Source organism: Bactrocera dorsalis, chromosome 5 (genome assembly GCF_023373825.1).
Source record: "Bactrocera dorsalis isolate Fly_Bdor chromosome 5, ASM2337382v1, whole genome shotgun sequence".
NCBI classification, from domain to species: domain Eukaryota; kingdom Metazoa; phylum Arthropoda; class Insecta; order Diptera; family Tephritidae; genus Bactrocera; species Bactrocera dorsalis.
The window spans coordinates 74,483,799-74,506,508 of NC_064307.1; the positions used below are offsets into that span (position 1 = coordinate 74,483,799).

Here is a 22,710-nt window from a genome sequence, read left to right on the forward strand (position 1 = left end):
ATAACATTTAATTGAGCAGAGAAATTTATTTATATAAAATTAAACATACGACTGTATGTATGTATGTATATGTGCAAATCTTTATAATGTAGAAATTATTTAGAATCAATAATTTGAATCTGAATACTGTAAGTCTCGAATTCGTTTTTTGATATGCATAGATATTTGATTTATTGCATCAATATGAGAAAAGGTTTAAATAAGTATCCTATCATTAAAACCATACATACATACATACAAATTTTTACGTAACTTAAGTCAAATATTCGTAATATTTGCGGCCATTTTATATTTTTCGTACGATTTGGTGGTATTATTATTTTTTGGCAATTTTCGGCTCTTGAGCTTCTTCCTCTTCTTCGTGTCAAGAAACCTCCCATACTGTCGACTCCACTGAGCGACGAGGTCGTGACGCTACTTCTACATGTGCATCTAAGCCATCACTAAGTCGACTGAAACGTCGCGCCCAACTTCCACGTCCAACAAAGCCACTCGTACCCAAAGTAGCACCACTACTACGACTGCCCGCATCTCGGAAAATACTCAATAGATCCTGATTTTCACCCTGTTGGGCGCGTTTAATGCCGTGCTGGTATTTCGCTTCTTTAGCAAGTAACTGTTCGCGTTGCATTTGTGTCTTCACTTCAGCGGGTATGTCTGGGATTATAAATTGCATAATGCCTGTGATGACGAAAACGACGTGCTTGAAAATATTCAATACATATATAAATCTCGCAAATTCAATTCTATGCACACAGATGAAATAATAGTTACCTCGAAGACAACAACGAAAGCCAAGCGCGCAGCAAAAACATGCCAGTAATGGGGGCTCAATCCATAGGGTTCAGGATCATGAGGTCCGTTTCTACTCTCCACAATTATAAACAAGATGCATATTTAAATATAAGTTAAAACACATTAACTAAACTCACCGGTAACCACGATATTGGCACACATCCGGATCCTTTTCGCTGCTTGTTGCTCCCCACTCCTCTTTGTAATCCGATGTATTGAAAGTTGAGAGCGAATGCTCTATATAACCCACCAGTGTGTTCGTATTTGAATATACGAACTTATAGACCATGCGCGGTATAAAATCACTTGTGTAAGCTATAACAAAAGCATTGGACACAACGGCTGTATAGGTTATAATGCGCAAGATGCCATACCAGGCACCAATGTCCTCAACGCGCTCTGCTAGAGGACGGCGAGCCTGTGTTACCATTTTGTATGCATCCAAACGGATTTCCGCAACATTGTTTAGTAGCGCGAAAAGTGGTGCCAATGGGAATGCTGCCACAAACAATGTCACAAAACCATACTGCAGTACTGGAAAAATTGTTATGTTTATGAAGTAATTTAGTTAAGGTCAATTAAATTAAATAAAATGCAATATTTTGAGCTCGTACTCATTTCTAAATATTCATCAAACAAAGCCAAGCGTCCGGGGTCTTGCATGTGATAATCTTGCTCCCAAGCCATATGTAAGTGGGTAACATCCTTGGTTGCAGCTTTGTGCTTGCGATGTCGCCACCAATTATACAATTTTGGAAAGAGATACTCCATAAAATTGTTCCAACACTGTTTTCCCACCATAATAATCGCAAGCTGAATGCAGAGCTCTGATAAACATCCAGCCGGATCGCAAATATCATTTTTAAGACGAAAAAATTCACTACGTCTAGCTTGATCATCGCCAGGATAATCAAAGAATCGACCTTTGAAAAACGCAATATAGATGAGCGAGGAGTAGAAATTCATAAACTCAAAAAAGAATATTTTGAAAGTGTAAGAGTCTTCGTACTCGGTGTGAGTTCGAGGGTTTTCCAAATTTGTCAACCTTATGGCCATACGATGATAGATCTAGAAGACGGAGCAATGTTCTATGTACTTAAATTGAAGAAATTATCCAACTATAAATATATTACCCTTGTTAATATCATAATTACAACTAAATTGATCAATGCAGCTGTAACAGTTGTAAATAATTTAGCATGTTCTTTTACGAAGAATCCACCACCACCATAAATGACTGAAACCAATGAAATACGGTATATGATGGTGCCCAGCACGGCGGACAAAACCACCGAGATCTGTAGAAAGGTAAGTAAATATTTAATGCACTTAAATTTAATTTCTTAAAGTAGTTTTACCATAAATAAGACCGCACTACCGGTGATGACGAACCGTATTGCTCGGCTCCATGTAGACATATAGGGTTCCTTCTCTCGTGTCACTGGATTCATACGGAATGTAGTGGCATTTGTTTCAAACTCTGGACGATTTTCTTCATCAGATTCTACATTGTGTAAGTCCCATTCCCAGACAATCACAGACTGCTTGCGTTTCCATAACTCCAGAAATGTCGTTGCTATTAATAATGGTAATTATGCACTATAAAGATATATATATATATAGATGTATATATCATAACTTACCCCAAAATGACATAAATATAGCAAAAAATACTGTAGAAGGATTGTCGAAGAGGTATGTCAAGCGAGAAAACAAGCAAGACTCGTACAAATGCTGATAACTACAGGCCTTATCGCACAGCGGACAGAGTGTAATATTGCCAGTCCCGAATTCATTACAAATTTCCTTACTTGGAGTATTATCTTCCGAGTCCAGAGATGCAAGCCCGTAAAGGAAACACAAAGTGCCCACAACTGCCGGATAAACCAACATCTCCGTGTAGAAACCCAGCCAGCAAAAATATAGAGCTATCTTATCGCCAAAGTACTTGCGAACCAAACACAAAGGTTGCTTTTTGTACCACTGAGAAGGATGAGCCCACGTGAGATATAAAATGCGGCGGTCAAATGAGACCCCACTAGAGTGTGGACGATCATAACGACCTTCGTGCAATGGAAAGCAAGCCAAATAAGTGGAATCATTGAGTAAACGTCGAATCCCAACACGGTCACTATCGTCGAAAGGGGTACGAATAAGCACCTGCATAACCATTAGAGAACGTTGGGCACTCGTATACGCTGTGGCACGATCTTTGACAATAAATCTGTAATATTATTATTTTTTTCACTTTTCTTATTCATATCGATGAATACCGAATTTATGTACTTACTGTTCCTCAGCATTACCATTGGCAGTAGAAGCTTTGAACGTTGTTTCCCCTTCCAAAACGCTTTGATCAAGCTGAATTTTCCGGGTTAGCCGATTCCAGAGAGACTTCCAGTAGTGGACATTGCGTGCCACCACATTCTCATCGTCCTACGAATATGAAAAGGCGAAAAGAGAATAACTCAATTTTAATAATTAATTTTCAGTTCCTCAAAAATATGTTAAATTTAAATCGCATCGAGATTATTGAAGCCCAAACGCACTGTAAGCTTGCTTTGTAGCTAAGTATGGGTGTGATCGCAATCACATGACTTATCGATTTGAAGAGAAGTTACTGCGAATGATGTAGTGTAGTAATAGTAACATACCCAGGACGCTTTTACTGATATCGTAATGAACCGCTTGATCGGCAACTTTAAGTTCATGACTTCCGCCAGTCGCGTCTCCAGGCGCCAAGGTAAATGAATTTTTAGAAAATATGTTTTTTCATTAAACGACTGCGTTTTGTCTTCTAACTCAACTTCCAGTCCTTCTTTAATTAGATTGTCCATAAAACAGCGACGATTGTCACGACGACGAGATTCGGCCTCGGTCATTACACCAAAATCCTCCTCTTCCCAAGCCAATACCATATCAACTTTACGCCGCCCATCACGAAACATAAGGGACTCTGGATCAAGACCCTGTAAACCAAATTACTTATAGCTACATAATTGAATGCTATTTTTTCAACTATTTCACCTCTCTGTCTTGTTTACTAATGCGACGCATATCGCGTTCATCACCACTCGCACTGTGACTTTTACTTGTATTTCGACTGTCATAATGGCTACCGCTCAAACTGCTGTCGCCCACGGAGCTTTTCGAACTCTTACGAGATACGGGTACTAGTTGCTTGTATCCAAACTGATTTTGTAAAACGTTAGAGTTTGTCATATCACACTGATCAGTGTCCTCCCTATACGAAGTGTCCTCAACAAGTGGCGTATTCAAATGAATACCTAAACCACGTCGCATCGCTGTACCGGGAATATCTTCAATATTCAACACTTTTGGTCCAAATGCTTGTGTGGGACTAGGCTCTGCTGACTCTGTTTCAATATGAGTAGGCAGTGGAACAGCGATGGAGTTCGGCTTCAAATGATCTAGAGTTCGGGAGATTGTCGAGTTGAGCCATTTTTCTGTGTAGTTTGCTTTTGAAGCTGGTGGCTGTCGTTCAGTGGGTTTGGTTGTGTATGGTATTATGGCTTCTTCCTTTGCTTCACTCACTGTTTGTTCATTTGTTTGTTCCTGTTGCTGTTGATTGTAGGCATTTGCTGCGGCTTCATTTATAAAAAAATTATATAAATTATCAGACGATTTGGCAAAATGTTTGGTTGGAGCCACTGTATCGAGAATGTTGCTTTCCTACAAATACAAAACATAACGATATAATAGTTATATGTATACAAGGTTATTTAGGCTTACCAAACCACCAAACAAACGTCCTGAAACAATTCCACTGTCCTGGCTTAGACGTCTAGTGCGCATTTTCCCCCCCGTCGGATTTGAACGTAAAACTCGATCACTTTTCGCAGGACTAGATGAGATTTGGCGTGATGCAAATTTTTCAGAATATGGTCGAAAGTTGCGTAAAACTGGCACTGATAAGAATCCTGTAGAAGTTTTTATAATATCTTGTGATTAATATTCGTTTGCAATGCGCATATTTAATAATAATTATTCCTTACGTGGAAATTCTGTCGAAGCCTCTCTAAAATGTTCAGTACTCGCAATGAGGTCCTCACGCGAATTTGATTCTGTTATAGGTGCGGTGCTCTCATCATCAACGCTATCGACACGCATATGAAAGGGACGATTGCTGGAATCTACTTGACTATCCAAACTTCTCTCTTTACTGGACTGTTCAAGTTTTTGTTTCTCAATTCGATCTATACTGTATTTATTGTGCGCGGAGGTTTTACTGTTACTAACATCGTAGCTTGGATCATGCATTTTGCTGTAGAATTTAATTACATAGTTATGCTTAAAAGCTGCAAATATTAGTGTTAAAGGAATTAGAAAGTCAGTACCAAAAATAAAACAACGATAGAAATTCAAATGGTTTTATTATAGATATAAAATACGCATTAACAATGTCGGTTTGTCGACGGCGTTCAGCTATGACGTAACTTGTTTCAATACGTATTATTTCCATTTACTTGTTTGCACACTGTATAAATATTAAACGCACTGTTACTTGGATAAGCATATTTTTAGGCGCGCTTGCGTGTTGTCAATTAGGTCGTCATAGAATTCAAGCAGCCGTCATACCCCTAATTGACGTATAGCTGTGTTCTGTTGCCGCTAATATTACAGTTCGTGAGTTGTGTTGGATCGAGAAAACCCCAATTGTGCACAAAAATATGCACATATATAGTATCTACATATATGTACTCTATAATTGTAGTATAAAAATAAATATAGTTTGAATATCTGTGCTATAAATATTCAATTTCTTCATTAACGTAAAGGGACCATGCGTATGAGCAACCTATGCCACTCATGTGTATAAACAAGAGCATGCACATTTACTCGTATAAGTTCGTGCCGGGCAGACTTAAAGTTATGAATATTTGTTTACGAAGTATTTTATATTAAGTACGTCAGTATGACCTATTTAGAGCACGGGTGAACTATTTTTCTATATTTACATGTGTCACGAAAATTAGAAGTTTTTAAAATTACAATGTCCAAATTGTATCACATACTTGAATTATGCAATAAAGTAGTACCAATGCAATATTTGAAGTTTTCAGATAATGCATGGTAGGAAAAATCTGTCGGATGTGTGAATGCCCAAGTCCTAGCTCAGTAAATTATTCAAGTTATGAAGTTCCTGTAAAGGCTTTTATCATATTAGCGAAAACAAGTTATTTATTTTATAAAATACATTTGTGTTCTTGAATTCGGCATGCCCACATGTAAAAGCATTCCTTAGAGGTTTCCACCAAAAAAGTTTTCCAATCAAAAAAGATACATTTTTTTTTACCCACCCTAATGTATATACATGCACATATATAAAACTATAAATATTGCTATGTTAAGGTTTTGAACATACACATCACCATGAAATTATAAAAAAGGATTTCGGTCAACATAATTACCCTAGATATACCTCAATCCTAAACATGTGAAATTAAAATTAAATAGTGGCTAGATATTGAGTACGCGTATATACGTAAATATATATTAATACATTATACATACATATAAATATTTTTTGCTGAAATTTTATTAGTGGTATCTTGCTTTGTAAAGATCACATATTCACCTTGTTTACAACGTGTGATGGGAACATTTTAAACACTTGACAACTGTCCGCTTTTATACATTATATAAAATTTTATAAAGTTAAATTTTGAACTGATAGTAATAGCCACTGTACAATGTTGTTATTTAATTTTCTTCCTATTTTGTTACATAAATTTCACTTATTTATATTATTCGTTGAATTAATGTTGTGAACTGAAATAATGTTTTCAATACCATACGGATTTCGATTTAAATCTGTAATAAAAAGTCGGTCAGATTGACGAAAGCATGTGTCTTCTGACATATGTTCTCAATTTCAATCGATTTGTGATCGATTAGCGCCTGGAAGAGGCTTAGTTAAACAAAAAGTGTAAATAGCTATATGCCTTTGATAAACATTTGTTAAAGTGAAAATTTCTCTATGATGCAGTTATTCCCCAATTCCCTTAATTCGAGTACTGTGTTGTTTGCTAAGCTACGTTTATACTTTTTTATACTTGCAAAGAAAATTAAATATGTTGTAAGCTTGAGTAATATACATATGTATGTATATACAAATGTGAATATATATATGTTGCTAGATATTGAGTCTATATGTATATAAATGTGTGTAAATGCAATTACATATATATTATTATAAATCATAACCCACTAGCACAAGTTTATGCATTCCCGCTTTTATTAGTTTTATGCACACGAGACAGTCATTCCGTTATTATACAGATATACATAAATCCATATTCATAAGCATGAGTATACGAATACACTTGATCACTTGTATGTATTTGAATCAATACTTTAATATTAATTATTTGTACATAGTTTTTTTTCGTTTTTTGGTATCAAGATAGACCTGTTGCTCACTATAATAATTTAAAAAGTATTTATGCTTCCCAAACATTAGTCCATTTTTGTTAATTATTATTATTATCAAAATTTTTTGGTATTGTGTATTTATATGTATACTCTCAAGCATTTAAATAAATCACGTATATGGCGCCATTACGCGTTTCCAATTTGTCTGTTAGCCACAACCGTTGCGATTGACAACGCGACGATGAATGTCAGTAATCCGAATGGTCAATACGCATTATTGCATTTCCTGTCCGCTTAACTACGCCTTTGCTAGAATTTATTCAATGTATTAACAATTCATAATTTGCTTTATGTTCTAACTGTATGTTCATACACATGCATGTTAGGTGTACATATGTACACTTATGACGGACTAGACAAAAAAGCATAACGTCAATTTTTACGAAATTGATTTTTTTGTGTAATTAGACCACTGTCAGTCTCCGTCATAACAAAATGGGTTTGATTTGAATTAAATAGGTGTTTCCTAAAATACCTCAGCTTTGTGGACAGTTTAGAATTAGTGGATAGGGCAGCATAATGATTCACAATAACTACTTGGGTTTGTACTTGTAGTTATATATTGTATAATATTTTGCACTGAAGTATGTTAGGATATGAACGACATTTGTATTACTTTTACCAAAATTTATTTCCTAAAAAAGATAGATACATACAAGCATATGTACGTGTGTAATTGCGTTTAAATTTTGTCATTGTTAGTGGTGTCATGTTTTGTTTTAGCTGAGGTACTTGCGTGTCCTGAAGAAAAGCTGCTACTAATAATTTTTTATATTCTTGTCATTATTAGTATGTCAGTAAAAATGTTTTTAATTTTTTTATTTTAGTTTGAAAATCTTCAAGCACTGCCGGCATAGTACAATTTACCACATCCTTCACGCAGCGTGTTATTGACGCGTTGAAATACAGTCCGTCGGCACATTTATGTACGACTGGTTTTCCTTGTACACATTGAAAGTATGAACGGCAGTTGTCCAGTGTATATGGATAAAGTATGGAATCGCCGAGACCAAGGCAAGACTTTAAACAAGAATAATATATATTTTATAATATTATTGTGAAGAATATTGATATTTCTGTTTGTGATACTCCTACTTACCACCGCTGTTTTCATCGCGTAAGCTTGGTTTAAAGCTTTGCCACACTGATTATTCTCATTGGGAAGACAAGACGTCTGAATTTTATCGAAATATTCGTTCTTCTTGCAACTGCCTGGGATTTTCTGGCCATTTATGCACACAAAATATGCTTGACAGTTGTCTTCGTCTCTTACCAACACTCCGTGTCGAGCATTACATTCTCCAACTCGTTGTCCATTTTCCAGCAAACATGTGCCATCGTTCTGTCGACAAAAACCGAGCAAGCTATCATAGCTCTCACCATTGCGACAACGTTGAGAGACAGGACCGTCGACGTCGTTACAACTTACGTACCGTCGGCAATCACCTGGTTCTGCAATGGAAGATCCCTTTGGCATTTGTAAGCAGAGTTCAGTATAATTTGAGGGCTTGTGTTTACATTGTGTCTGTGTTAATTTTATTTGGTGTGCATCTACACCGACAGCATTAGCTTCTGTTGTATTGCCAATAGCTTTCGTGTACGATTGACATTGCAGTATCGACGAGTTAAAGTAATAGTTCGTATAACATCTTTCGTGTCGTAACTTTCCATTAATGCAAACATAAAACTCATTACAGTTGAGAAGATCAGGCAACATATCCCCATGCTTTCCTTCACATACGGAAGGCTCTGGTGGAGCAATCAAAAAGTTTGGTTCTGTTTTCACGACATAAGGGCAGGAACCATCATCAGGTACACAAAGCTGTTGTTCAGTATCAAAGTATGCACCCGACGGACATTGTTTCCTTAATTCCATTCCAGCTAAACACACGTAATATTTCGTGCAATCTATCATGTCAGGCAAATGATTGCCATCACTTAAGTTTTTACACATGTCTTCCGATTTGATGTTATATGTTATTTCTGATAAGCTACCATTCTCACAGTTATTTATAGGATCAAATACACAATGTCCAACAGTGGAGTTAAAATGATTACCAGCTGGGCACACCGCAGGTATAGCCAAACCACGTACACAAGCAAAATAAATGTTACAATAACGTTCGTGAGATAAACTTTTTCCATGCTGACATTTGCTGTGCTCTTTAAATTTGGCACGGCACTCCCCTCGATCAATATGACATTCACCCGTGGTATTGTGATAATACTCGCCTTCGGCGCAATAACGTAGTTCAGTCCCATTCAAAGTAGAACATTCATAATAAGCCTGACAATCGTAGGGATGTGCAACATTGCCGCCGTCCGTGGAATTTGCACATACACCTGCAAGAGGCATTATACAGCTACCATTATTTGGACGACAGTAGCCGAGTGTAGCATCGAAAAATGATCCGCGAATACATTTTTGCTCTATGACTGGCACCTCTCCAAGGCAAACGAAAAAATGTAAACAGCTCTCTGGGTGTGGTACAGCACTGCCATTTTCACGTCCAAGACAGATAGTATATATATTATTTTCGAATGTTGATTGACGTGAATCTAAGTTCATATCAGTCATTAATTTTTCCACAATAAAGGGTTGACATTTATCAAGGGGTGCATGTGGCACACACTTGCCCAAGTCATCTGAATAGGTGTGCGCTTTTAAGCAAAAACCCTCTTTCCAAATGCCATCAAGACAATAATAAAATTGTGTACAATTATCAGACAGCGGGTGAGCTTTAACCACTCCGGTTTCGCAAACTTTTCGCAACCCATTCTCACCACACTCTCCATTGTTCGGCACACATTGTTGTAAAATATTATCGAACATAAAAGAAAATTTGCAACTTTGTTTTTGCCATTCTCCGTGAACGCATTGCTCATAGGACGTACAATTAAATGGAAACTCGCGTCGCTCGCCCTCACTGCACGTAGGTTTATATCGTTGCAAGCAAATATTTTCTATATCGGGTAAACATATACTTTTGGTAAGGTTGAAATACTGCTGAAACGGACAAATTTTCAATTTCCAAAAACTTCCTTGGCATACATAATAGCAATCGCAAGCCAAAGCAGATGGCCTAAGGGCACCTTCGAAAATACAAGACTGTTTAGAATATTCCTCTTCTGAATATACAGAAATTAATGGCCTAGTAGTAATAGAACAACGACCATCCAAGTCGGGCATGCAGTAGTTATATATACGGTTATAGTACATACCAAGTGGACAATAATGATGCCACCATTTACCGTCCAAACACATAAGGTACATTGCACAATTAGACTCATAATAACGCACTTCCATGTGGCGACAATCGAATTCCTGTACCGGTATAATGTCAATGTTCAGTTCATTTTCAGCCGTACAAACATCGTCGTGCGAACTTGGTATGCAAGTGTTTAAACGCTTTGAGTAAAAATGTTGTTTCGGACAATTCTTCAAGCGCCATTTACCATGATTACAGCGGTAGTATTGGGTGCAGTTAGCATCCTTTCCCGGAACTGTATGTAACTCCATTGAAGTACTACAATTTGGAAAACTTGTAACACGACCATAAATGCAGATCATGTCATCGCGAAGTTCAATACACCCACGCTCTTCATTACTGAAAATTTGTCTATCAGGACAGCTCAGTCGAGTCCAATCACCATCTATGCATACTTCATATTGCGAACAGTTGAATAACACGGATCTTTTTTCGTTTTCAATACACCATTTCTAAGGTGAAGAAATATTTGTTAATACGAATTCTGCTTTTTAATATTTCCCAAAACAAGACTGGCCTCTGAAAAAATTGATTTGCTTCTAGTTTAAAATGCAACAGCACACAACACATCAAGAAAGCTTCAATTTATTCAATATCACTACTTCTGTATTTGCATATCCTTTTACTCAGGATTCCACTGCTTTCAAGATTCATGTTTCTATCTATGCATATTCACATTGTTTTGTTTAATGATCATATTGTTTTCTTTGGGAAGTATATTTGTACATAGTTCAGGAATAAAACTGCCAAAATTTAAAATATCATTATGTAACAGCACTTTTATTTACCTACTGGAGAGATAACTGTACGTACGTGTAGTTAAAAGATTTAATGAATATGAAGCAAGCGGAATTTCTATACTATTATTTTATATAGCTTTAGATATAAGTGTTTTATTAATTATTCAAGTATATTTGCTTAAATTGTAGTATTTAGCAATCATGTTTTTAAAGAGGCGAGTCTTATTGACAACTTTAGAAGTATGGGAATTTTTTTAGGTAATTTTTCAAAATCGTCAGAGTTCTTACATTATTTTCTGGAATCTCTCCCATGCGCATTATACTTTTATTTTGGTGCATAACCCTTTTGTCCAAAGGCTGACAAGTTAGACTATCTTGGTCGAAGATATTTCCTGCACCACAATCGCCCTCCAGAAGCTTTGCATTATAGCATACATAGAACAGTTGATTGTTAGTACGATGTGGGACGTATTCCCCTTCGTCGTAAGTACCTAGGCAGCTCACGGTGGAGATTCCTTGATTTAGTTCTAATAATTTCGCGCTCTTTGTACAGCTTATATTACAAATCTCGCTAATCGGGTCAAATAAAGCATTATCTGGACACAAGAAGAATTCAACTTCGGTCGAAGAAAAGCAGTAACAAAATCCATGTGTATCGTTTTTAGCTGCAATGGCAAAAGGGTATTCTGATGTCGTATTAGCACATTGAGCTACATCGCACTCCACCTGGATAATTGAAAACCAAATGCATTATAGTATTTGTGTTCCTCTACTAGAAAAATACAGACTAATTAGTTCGAAATAACTACTTACAGTGCTTGAGGATTCACACTGTCTGGAAACAGGATTAAACAGGTTTCCGTCAGAACAAGAAACCAACTCGGGTATTCCACTCTTACACACGCAATATCCGTATTGGTAATTATTTGCTGGATATGGGATGCCATTATTGGATGAATTGGAACAAAAGCTCTTGTCGCAAGGATCCTAAACATAAAGTATATTTTATAAAGTAATAGTCATCCAACCGGTTATCATTAGACATTAAATTCATACCTCTTTACAGAATAAGTAGTATGGATCGAAACGAGTTCCATTCGCACAATCGTGTTTAGTTACTGAGCTTGGATCTGAACTTCCACAGACACAAAAAGCATATGGTTCATTTAAAGCTGGAAACGCGCCGGATGGATTCGTCAAACAAATTTCGCCATCACAACCCACCTATTAGACATGCCAGGAGAAATGGGAAATGAACTATAATAATTAGTGCATAAATTATGTATCAGATCTTACCGCCTGACATATTAACAAAGTCTCATTGAATATCTCAGAATTTGGGCAATTCTGCTTAATTGCTAATCCATCGTTGATACAGTAACAGAAAGAGTGAGGATCACTTGCAGCACCAAATATCAATCCAGCATTTCCTGAACAAAGTGAACTACTGCAATCATCCCCAATTTCTGGAAGACATATTCCTTTTTCCGCATTGTATTTCTTATCGTTTCCGCACAACTTATATGTGGTGCCGGAACTAATGCATTCGCAGAAACCATCTGTATCATTATTCAATGCTGGGAAAGTGCTATACTCCGGAGCCGTAAGGCAAAATGTGGAAGAACATCTTTCCTATATATACATAAATTAAAAGAGTAGTAAAATATTTCACCATTAATGCTTTTAAATATTATGACGCATTTCACTAACATCAAGCACTTGGCAAGTTTGGGTGACTGCATTGTATGTTTGATTGTTCGGGCAATCAACAATAACTTGTTGCTTACTGACACATAAACAGAAACTGTGTGAATTGTTACGATTTTGCGAGCGCGTATTTTCTGGGAAGGAATCACATAACTCCGGATCACAAGGTGCATTCTTAAAATGAAAAAAAGTTTTTAGCATGACATGTGGGATATCAGAATCATCCGATCATTTTTCTTACCGAATAGCATATTCCGAGGTCTGCTCGGAAAGTGTAATTATCTGCACAGTGATGTAGGAACGCTGAATCACCTCGACATAAACAGAATGCGGTGTTATCAGTGTTTGTTAAGGGTGCAAATGCATTCTCTTCTGGGTTAGTGGACTGGCATTCGGTTTGATTACATTGTGACTGAAAGGAAAAATATTTCGAGTACGTAAATAAAATGCTCAACATTGCTCTTCTCTACTCACGCTAGGCTCTTCCAAGCAAACTCCCACATCTTTATTGAAAATTTGTCCGGATTTACATTCTCTTATCTGAGCTACGCCTCCCATGCATAAGTAGAATTTGGTGTCGTTGCCTACAAAAGGGTATGTTGTTCCATCACTTTTACCTACACACAAAGTAGCTTCACAAACAGCATCTGCATGACATTTATTCAAGGTTATATCAAATCCACCTTCGGGACATGTCTCAACATATGGTTTGCAGTCATTACAAAGGAAATACTTAGAACAATCAGGATTAGGTAAGAATGTAATTCCTGTTGTATCTTTACAAGGATTTATGCACGTTGCATTAAAGTCTGGCATACAAATTTTATCAACTGGGTTAAACCACTTCTCAGGTGGACAGTTATATATCTCTCCTTTACCGTCTTGGCAAAGATAAAATGAAGTACAATTTGTCGAATCAGGTACATAGGTGCCGTCAATTTGACCATAGCACACATTTGGCCAGCAAGTATTATCGACATCAGGTACACATACCCCGAGTTGACTGTCAAAATAATTGCCCTCTCCGCACTCCCGCTCTTGAAGCCTACCGTCGGTGCAGATGTAATATTTATCGCAATTTTCCGGATAGTTGGGGAATGGTAACAATTCGCCCTCTTTATATCCACCGGGACAAGTACAATTCGTTTCTGCTGGCCAACATTTATTATCGACATCAGGTACACATACTCCGAGTTGACTGTCAAAATAATTGCCCTCTCCGCACTCACGCTCTTGAAGCCTACCGTCGGTGCAGATGTAATATTTATCGCAATTTTCCGGATAGTTGGGGAATGGTAACAATTCACCCTCTTTATATCCACCGGGACAAGTACAATTCGTTTCTGCTGGCCAACATTTATTATCGACATCAGGTACACATACTCCGAGTTGACTGTCAAAATAATTGCCCTCTCCGCACTCCCGCTCTTGAAGCCTACCGTCGGTGCAGATGTAATATTTATCGCAATTTTCCGGATAGTTGGGGAATGGTAACAATTCACCCTCTTTGTAACCACCAGGGCAGCTGCAATCTTCTACCCCAATGTTGGAGATGGTATCAGTTATTTCTTCACTTTTTTTGGTACTAAGGTATTCATTGACATTCTCGTTATTGCCAATACAAACTTGCTGAATATCAATGTTACATGTTAAAGTATTTGAGTTAAAATAATTTCCGAAGCCGCAATCTTCGGATATCATTTCACCATTAACACAAATTTGATACCTCCTACAGTTTGAAGAATCTCCAATTATCTCCCCCTCGGCGTATAAACCCAAACACAATGGAGCATCGAATGTGTCAATCGGAGATCTGTCCACACTTCGCCTATTTCTTCGTCCAATTACATTATAGCTTCGAGCATCACAATTTATCCGTGAACATACATTTTCGATATCAGGTTGACAAACACCTAAGGTGCTATTGAAGCGATTTCCTTCGCCGCATTCCTTCTCCACCAGTTTTCCGTTCGAACATTCATAATATTTGTCACAATTCTCGGGGTAGTTAGGGAACGGTATCAATTCACCTTCCTTATAACCACCAGGACAATCGCAAGTTGCTTCTGTAGCAGGTGTCGTAACTTCGGAACATTCAGTAGTCACGACTGGCCAACAGATATGGTCAACATCAGGTTCACAAACACCTAAGGTGCTATTGAAGCCATTTCCTTCGCCGCATTCCTTCTCCTCAAGTTTTCCGTTCAAACATTCATAATATTTGTCACAATTCTCGGGGTAGTTAGGGAACGGTATCAATTCACCTTCCTTATAACCACCAGGACAATCGCAAGTTGCTTCTGTAGCAGGTGTCGTAACTTCGGAACATTCAGTAGTCACGACTGGCCAACAGATATGGTCAACATCAGGTTCACAAACACCTAAGGTGCTATTGAAGCCATTTCCTTCGCCGCATTCCTTCTCCTCAAGTTTTCCGTTCGAACATTCATAATATTTATCACAATTCTCGGGGTAGTTTGGAAACGGTATCAATTCACCTTCCTTATAACCACCAGGACAATCGCAAGTTGCTTCTGTAGCAGGTGTCGTAACTTCGGAACATTCAGTAGTCACGACTGGCCAACAGATATGGTCAACATCGGGTTCACAAACACCTAAGGTGCTATTGAAGCTATTTCCTTCGCCGCATTCCTTCTCCACCAGTTTTCCGTTCGAACATTCGTAATATTTGTCACAATTCTCGGGGTAGTTTGGGAACGGTATCAATTCACCTTCCTTATAACCACCAGGACAATCGCAAGTTGCTTCTGTAGCAGGTGTCGTAACTTCGGAACATTCAGTAGTCACGACTGGCCAACAGATATGGTCAACATCGGGTTCACAAACACCTAAGGTGCTATTGAAGCTATTTCCTTCGCCGCATTCCTTCTCCACCAGTTTTCCGTTCGAACATTCGTAATATTTGTCACAATTCTCGGGGTAGTTTGGGAACGGTATCAATTCACCTTCCTTATAACCACCAGGACAATCGCAAGTTGCTTCTGTAGCAGGTGTCGTAACTTCGGAACATTCAGTAGTCACGATTGGCCAACAGATATGGTCAACATCGGGTTCACAAACACCTAAGGTGCTATTGAAGCTATTTCCTTCGCCGCATTCCTTCTCCACCAGTTTTCCGTTCGAACATTCGTAATATTTGTCACAATTCTCGGGGTAGTTAGGGAACGGTATCAATTCACCTTCCTTATAACCACCAGGACAATCGCAAGTTGCTTCTGTAGCAGGTGTCGTAACTTCGGAACATTCAGTAGTCACGACTGGCCAACAGATATGGTCAACATCGGGTTCACAAACACCTAAGGTGCTATTGAAGCCATTTCCTTCGCCGCATTCCTTCTCCTCAAGTTTTCCGTTCGAACATTCATAATATTTGTCACAATTCTCGGGGTAGTTTGGGAACGGTATCAATTCACCTTCCTTATAACCACCAGGACAATCGCAAGTTGCTTCTGTAGCAGGTGTCGTAACTTCGGAACATTCAGTAGTCACGACTGGCCAACAGATATGGTCAACATCGGGTTCACAAACACCTAAGGTGCTATTGAAGCCATTTCCTTCGCCGCATTCCTTCTCCTCAAGTTTTCCGTTCGAACATTCATAATATTTGTCGCAATTCTCGGGGTAGTTAGGGAACGGTATCAATTCACCTTCCTTATAACCACCAGGACAATCGCAAGTTGCTTCCGTAGCATGTGTAGTAACTTCAGTACATTCTGTTGATGGCGTGGATTCAGTGCTTTCGCTGGTACATTCAGTCGTTGATTCTGTTGTCTCAGTAGTAGATGTTGTAACTTCAGTACATTCTGTTGATGACGTGGATTCAGTGCTTTCGCTAATGCATTCAGTCGTTGATTCTGTTGACTCAGTAGCAGGTGTTGTAACTTCAGTACATTCTGTTGATGACTTGGATTCAGTGCTTTCGCTGGTACATTCAGTCGTTGATTCTGTTGTCTCAGTAGTAGGTGTTGTAGCATCAGTACATTCTGTTGATGGCGTGGATTCAGTGCTTTCGCTAATGCATTCTGTCGTTGATTCTGTTGTCTCGGTAGTTGGACACTCGGTTGTAACTGGTGAACACTCGCCTGGTAAGCAACTGTTTTCAGTCGAATTGAAATAGCTGCCTTCTGGACAATATTGCTGGATTGGTTTTGCCGAAACACAGATGTAATAACTGTAGCAATCTTTTACATTTTGCACAAACTCTCCATCTTTTTTGCCTACGCATAAGTTTTCCCAACAAAACTGTCCATCTGGATCAGGCAGACAAATCCTTTTGGAACTATTAAAATAGCTGCCACTACCGCACTCTTGTTCGATTGTTTCGCCCGCAGCACATACATAAAATGAAGAACAAGAAGATTCATTAGGCAAATAGGTGCCATTATTTTCACCAATACACTTATTTTGCCAACATTCAGAGTCAGTGTCTGGTATGCATGTTCTAGTCGTAGAATTGAAGCGACTTCCAGCATCGCAAACTTGAGGATAAGCTTCATTTTGGTTGCAAATATAGAAATTACGACAGTATCCAGGTTGATCAAGATAAACACCAGAGGTTTCATTAGCACATACGTTAATATTCTAAAAATGTATATAAACGTGCAGGTTAAGGGCAGTGTGATTATAGTTTTATTTAAAAGAGGAAATTTTGAAAAACTTACCGCATCTAAAGGCATGGCTAGTGTCAATTTGCAAAGACCCTCGATGTTATTTGAGCATTTTCCTGTCTTCGAATTATATACCTTGCCTTCGGCGCAAACTACTTCTCTTTTTATACTCCTATTCGTACAACGATAGTAGCGAGTGCAATCAGTAGGATCCGGCCAGTGAAGTGCCAACTTACGAGACTTACGGTACTTACACTCTGCATCAGCTGCATAACAAAGTGCAGCTGTGGTCAATAAAACCACAGCGGTGAGAGTAACTACGAAGTTCAAATTTGTTATTTTGGTATTAATACATGTGAATATTCCTATTAACAAATTACATATAGTTAACTTAAGGAACAGTAGTTTGACTTACCGTTCATTCTATGTGTAGCTGGTGAAATTTTTTTAGTTACAATTTTTAATGTCCTCTGACTAGTTTTTAAAAATACTTATAACAATAGATCCGAGTCACTTGCTTAAATAAGACTCTGTCGTCGTTTTATTAAATTTTAGACCAATTTATACCTAAATTTCGCTTATAAATTGACACTTCAATACAATTTATTTACAACTTGTTACTACAGTAATTTTACTTGTTTAAAATTTTATCTAATTCTAGATCGTGTTCATACAAATGTTTCTTAATTGATTTTTAAGTTTTTTAGCATTTTTCAGAGAAATGAACAGAGAGAGCATCAGGTAGAATACCAACGTAATAGGCCACACCTTTATAAGTTATTGATGTTTTTACTTCATTGCCATTGATTGCATCGATATCGTTATCATGACGTGATTATGAATGAATTATTCTCATGCACGTTTGCTATTGACATTGACACCTTCAACTAGATGTAACTATTGACTGCAAGACAAAAAGAGAGATGTGTGACAGTCGAAGGTGATCCTGCAAGACATGCTGCAAATCCGGGATGAGTTCGCGATTAGCCGCAAAGGTAAAGCGACGAATTTCACCTCAGATCTTTCCATAAGGAAAGTATTGTACCATATTATGCTATGAGTATATGAAGATTTATTGAAGAAGATTTCTAACTGAAAGGCTATAAAAGTGGTCTATGAAGGGAGGACGTAAAAATATATGTACATATATAATTTTTTTTTTAATTTTAGTATAAGATAATAATGTTTCAATAACAATTGATGTGTAAAAAGATATTTTCAAATACGATCGAACATATTACAACAAATAATAACCTTTTACAAAAACATTTCTTAAAGATATTTGGCAAAAACACTATACCCAATTATATCCAAGAGCTATGTGTTGGTGACGATTCTATTGAAAGTAATATGTTTTACTATAACAGAGTTTGGTCAAAAACTTTGCTTCGAGAAAGTATAGTAGGTTTCAATTTGATATCTACATATAACACAAAATCAATGGACCAAATATTTGCTTCTACCTTTGCTACACATATTGTATTACAAATACGTTATAAGGTTAAAAATTTACTCTATTATATTAATTTGACACCACGATGCACTAAGTTGTAGTTACGCGTACACAATGCATTTGAAACGTCGATTAAAAACATGATTTTCCATAAAATCTGAAAGTTCTCAGATATTTGAGAGGCAGAATGTTAAAAGTCAGGTTTGAGAAGAGACGCAATTTTTTTGATTCTGGATAAAATTAATGAACGAAATAACTGGCTTTCAGTTGAATTTAATATCGAAAGATATTATTTTGCATAATTTTAGGCGATGGGTATAGAAAATAGCTTTTGGATCCGATTTTATACAAGAGAGCAATTTTTCACAAAGGTATTATAACAGTGTTCATTTAATATTGGCAAAAAAATAATTTTGAATTAATTTTTTTCAAATAACCATTATATCTTTTGTGAGCGTTTGTTGTAGAATTCATTTGCATATATAATATAATATTTGGAGTCCCACCGATGTGAACCGATATCAGACAACATATTTGACGTCGGTATCGATTCTTATGACTGATACACATAGAACTTTTGTTTCGCTTTGCGTCAGGCATTTCATTTGACAGAAAAGCTCGATGCGCTTGTGTGAGTACGTTCACATCGAACCGGAACGCGGCAAGGCGAAGCTAAATGTAGGGAAACTCTCATCTTTATAGGCTTCTCCCAGCAACAGTCACCAGTTATTAGAGAGAAACATTGAAAGCAAAGAACTCAATATTTGCTTCTGACTACACACACATACATAAGCCTCTGTCTTTATTCTTTTAATTTCGATCCTGATGATTATGGAGCAATAATTTCAATGCTAAAAGATAGGTTAACAGTAGCAAAGTATGCGAATTAATGTCAATGTTGAATAACGTTCAAACTCGACTGCTTCAGATTTCAAGCTCTGAAATTCCTATTTCAAACCTCGAATTCGTCTGTAACAGCTACGACAAATATACGAATTCTGGTCTTTGAAGCATTTTCTTAGAATACAATACATAGATATATACGGGTTGAAGGCAACAACATTATTTATATACATCAAGGTTACTCTCATCGTTTATCAGTTACAAATATTTCACAATGCATTCCCTACATTGGTTAAACAAAACTGAAGTATGTGTTTACATAGCACAAGAATATAGCATATAGATATTATCGAACCCTTCCATTTAAAATGCCAGCCACATTTATATAAATGCAGAAGATTATAAGATAATCATTAGTAGCACTTGCGACGACACCAAAGAACATTAAGTCAATTGGCAAATTTGTTAAAATACGGTCAAGAAAATATTATTTTGTACAGTGTTTCAGTTAAACATGCAGCTGCTGACGTTTTTTTGGTTATGGATCGGATTAACTGTTGCTCTTAATGAAATGGTATGTATGTATGTAAATACTTATATTTATAAAATTAGTTCCTGATTATATTTGCACATATGTATGTGATCGAAAGAAGTAAAAAGAAGTAAAAAAGCTTGGTTACAATCCTCATTTTATAATATATAGTTAAAAAGATTTAGTTCAAATATATATATAATAACTTTGTATCGAATTTCAGGTTGAACAACCGATAAAACATCCCGATTGCCCATTGATTGACGATCCAATGCATCCTGTACAATTGCCCCACCCAACCAACTGCAGAAAATACTACACTTGCAAAAATAGATATGCTTACGCAATGTTATGCGAGAATGGACTTCAATGGAATATTCTGACATATCGCTGTGATTTTCCCTCAGTTACAAAATGTTCCACTAGCATTCCTGATTCGACATATCCAACAAATCCAACCGAAAGCAGCGCATATCCCACATTGGAAAAATCTTTTTTCACATCAGACTCTGCAGACTGCAACAAGTTCTACAAGTGCATCTCAATGCGTTGTCCTTCTTACATGTATTGGAATTCTTTGCTAGAGCGATGCGATTTACCACAAAATGGGGACTGCAAAAATTCGCCACAGATATGGACACTTCCTCCATATATTGATAATTCCATACCGACCGCTGCAACTCCTCCAACAGCAGCACAAGGGGATCGAGGGCCACCTTCATATAATCCAGAATATGACACTGATACCACCAATTTCTTACCTCTATGCAATACACCCGGAGTTGATTACGTAAGACATCCTTTTGACTGTCATAAATTTATACAATGCGATGGCTTTGCAACGGTCCAAACCTGTGGGAACGGTCTTTTCTGGAACTCAGAGGTAATGGCCTGTGATCGTTACTGCAAATAGGATTATTCCTAAATATGTTTGAGCCTCTGCATTCATTTTTTTCTTGTCTATAAATGCATATTTTAATAAATATTCTTCTTCATTTGTATCTATGTATTCGTAACATGAGCTGAGTCCTTGATATTTTTGGTTTGTTTCCGACATGCACAACGTTATATTAAATGGGAAATTTATACGACTGATCATGAAAAATTTTACCTTATAAAAGGTTATCCGCATTCAGCCTTCATATCAATATCGATATAATTAAAAATGTTCAGTGGGCGTGTAAAGTGTGATGGGTATGGGCATCCGATGTTAATTGGCGTCATAAATAAAGCGTAAGTAGAACGAAGCAATATCTGAATTGATGATCCTCACATGCTACCTCTGATCTCCTACTCCCTTTTAACCACTCTGGAGCACTCACAGATAGGAAAAAGTGAATCATCAGGTTACAAATGCGGTTCAATTAGCATTGTGTTGCCCAAGAACAGGACCATATCCTCCACCTTTCCTTAGAGGAAAGTACGAAATCGATCAAAAAAATGTAATTATATGCTTAAGAAGACTTGATTTAAAGTGCTTTTAGAAATAGTAAAAAATAGCCTAACACTGCAAAAAGACTCTCTTGTGTATAATAAAGTCCTTATACAGAATGTAGACAAGTTCGGACATCATCTACGTCTGCATTCCATATAATGCCGATTTGAGTTCAAAAAAATCATCTGGCAATGCGTGGAACAAGTAAACCTCGAAATATTAGTACGAGTTCTGAGTATATTGATATTTTGCGTTTTCGTCTCCTATTAAAAGCACGTACACACCATCCCAATATCAGCAATATATGGAAAAGTAATCATTCCCAAATATGTAGTTTTGGTTGTAAATTTATCGCTATTATCAGATTATTTGTGAACAATACTTGATTGCTTTAAATTACTCAGCATATACACGCATATTCTTACATACATACATTCTCTTACATACAGTTATTTGAAAATATTTTTTCTAAGATGTTTTTTGGCCGAGCTTTTTTTACCTTAAATATACATTTTGATTTTATCCTTCAAAAGAAGGACCTGGATGTGTATATGGCAACGAATGAGCTACTTCACTTCTAACCGAATATTCATGGAACTGTAGTCAGAACTTTGACTTGGTTTTTTTTATTATTCTAGACACCACACGAACTATCAAACGACCAGATGTTAAACACGCCCTCAACCTCATACCAATTTTGGTTACGACTTAGCTTATAAATATGTATTAATGTTATGTAACTTCCCACAAGAGGAGTATTATAATTTGTTCCTATATTCGCAACACATTCTTTGCTAAATTTTATATCTAAAAAAACATACAAATACATATGACTTATAAGGAAACATTTAC

At 37.0% G+C, this 22,710-nt stretch overlaps 3 protein-coding genes across 25 annotated transcripts; 1 reads left to right on the forward strand and 2 right to left on the reverse strand.

Moving 5' to 3' along the window:
• Nucleotides 1-140: 140 nt before the first annotated feature.
• Nucleotides 141-7,980, reverse strand: LOC105227440 (anoctamin-4). 10 transcript variants are annotated; one of them, XM_049458030.1, is made up of 14 exons: nt 7,028-7,972; nt 6,395-6,630; nt 4,812-5,080; nt 4,549-4,736; nt 3,823-4,488; nt 3,450-3,764; nt 3,086-3,231; nt 2,439-3,019; nt 2,154-2,371; nt 1,929-2,093; nt 1,410-1,863; nt 933-1,329; nt 775-865; nt 141-703 (listed from the first exon to the last, which is right to left on the reverse strand). In XM_049458030.1, the coding sequence occupies exons 3-14, from the start codon at nt 5,074-5,076 to the stop codon at nt 365-367; spliced, it is 3,825 nt and encodes a 1,274-aa protein (XP_049313987.1). In that variant the 5' UTR covers nt 5,077-5,080; nt 6,395-6,630; nt 7,028-7,972; the 3' UTR covers nt 141-364. The 10 variants fall into 10 exon arrangements, with proteins under 10 accessions (XP_049313987.1, XP_049313985.1, XP_049313986.1 ...); XM_049458028.1 differs by having other exon boundaries at nt 4,812-5,114; nt 6,331-6,630; XM_049458029.1 differs by having other exon boundaries at nt 4,812-5,114; nt 6,395-6,588; nt 7,028-7,971.
• Nucleotides 7,981-11,272: 3,292 nt separating this feature from the next.
• Nucleotides 11,273-18,158, reverse strand: LOC105227441 (uncharacterized). Of its 14 annotated transcripts, none has more exons than XM_049458020.1 (10): nt 18,011-18,158; nt 17,650-17,912; nt 16,402-17,569; nt 13,442-15,231; nt 13,209-13,379; nt 12,971-13,141; nt 12,557-12,892; nt 12,317-12,484; nt 12,074-12,247; nt 11,273-11,986 (listed from the first exon to the last, which is right to left on the reverse strand). In XM_049458020.1, the coding sequence occupies exons 1-10, from the start codon at nt 18,015-18,017 to the stop codon at nt 11,495-11,497; spliced, it is 4,740 nt and encodes a 1,579-aa protein (XP_049313977.1). In that variant the 5' UTR covers nt 18,018-18,158; the 3' UTR covers nt 11,273-11,494. The 14 variants fall into 14 exon arrangements, with proteins under 14 accessions (XP_049313977.1, XP_049313970.1, XP_049313973.1 ...); XM_049458013.1 differs by having other exon boundaries at nt 13,442-15,933; XM_049458016.1 differs by having other exon boundaries at nt 13,442-15,348; nt 16,285-17,569.
• Nucleotides 18,159-18,293: 135 nt separating this feature from the next.
• LOC105227398 (probable chitinase 10) lies at nt 18,294-22,588 on the forward strand. Its single transcript, XM_011206721.2, has 2 exons — nt 18,294-20,465; nt 20,647-22,588. Exons 1-2 carry the CDS (start codon nt 20,406-20,408, stop codon nt 21,334-21,336), a joined length of 750 nt encoding a protein of 249 aa, XP_011205023.2. The 5' UTR covers nt 18,294-20,405; the 3' UTR covers nt 21,337-22,588.
• The last annotated feature ends 122 nt before the right edge of the window (nt 22,589-22,710 follow it).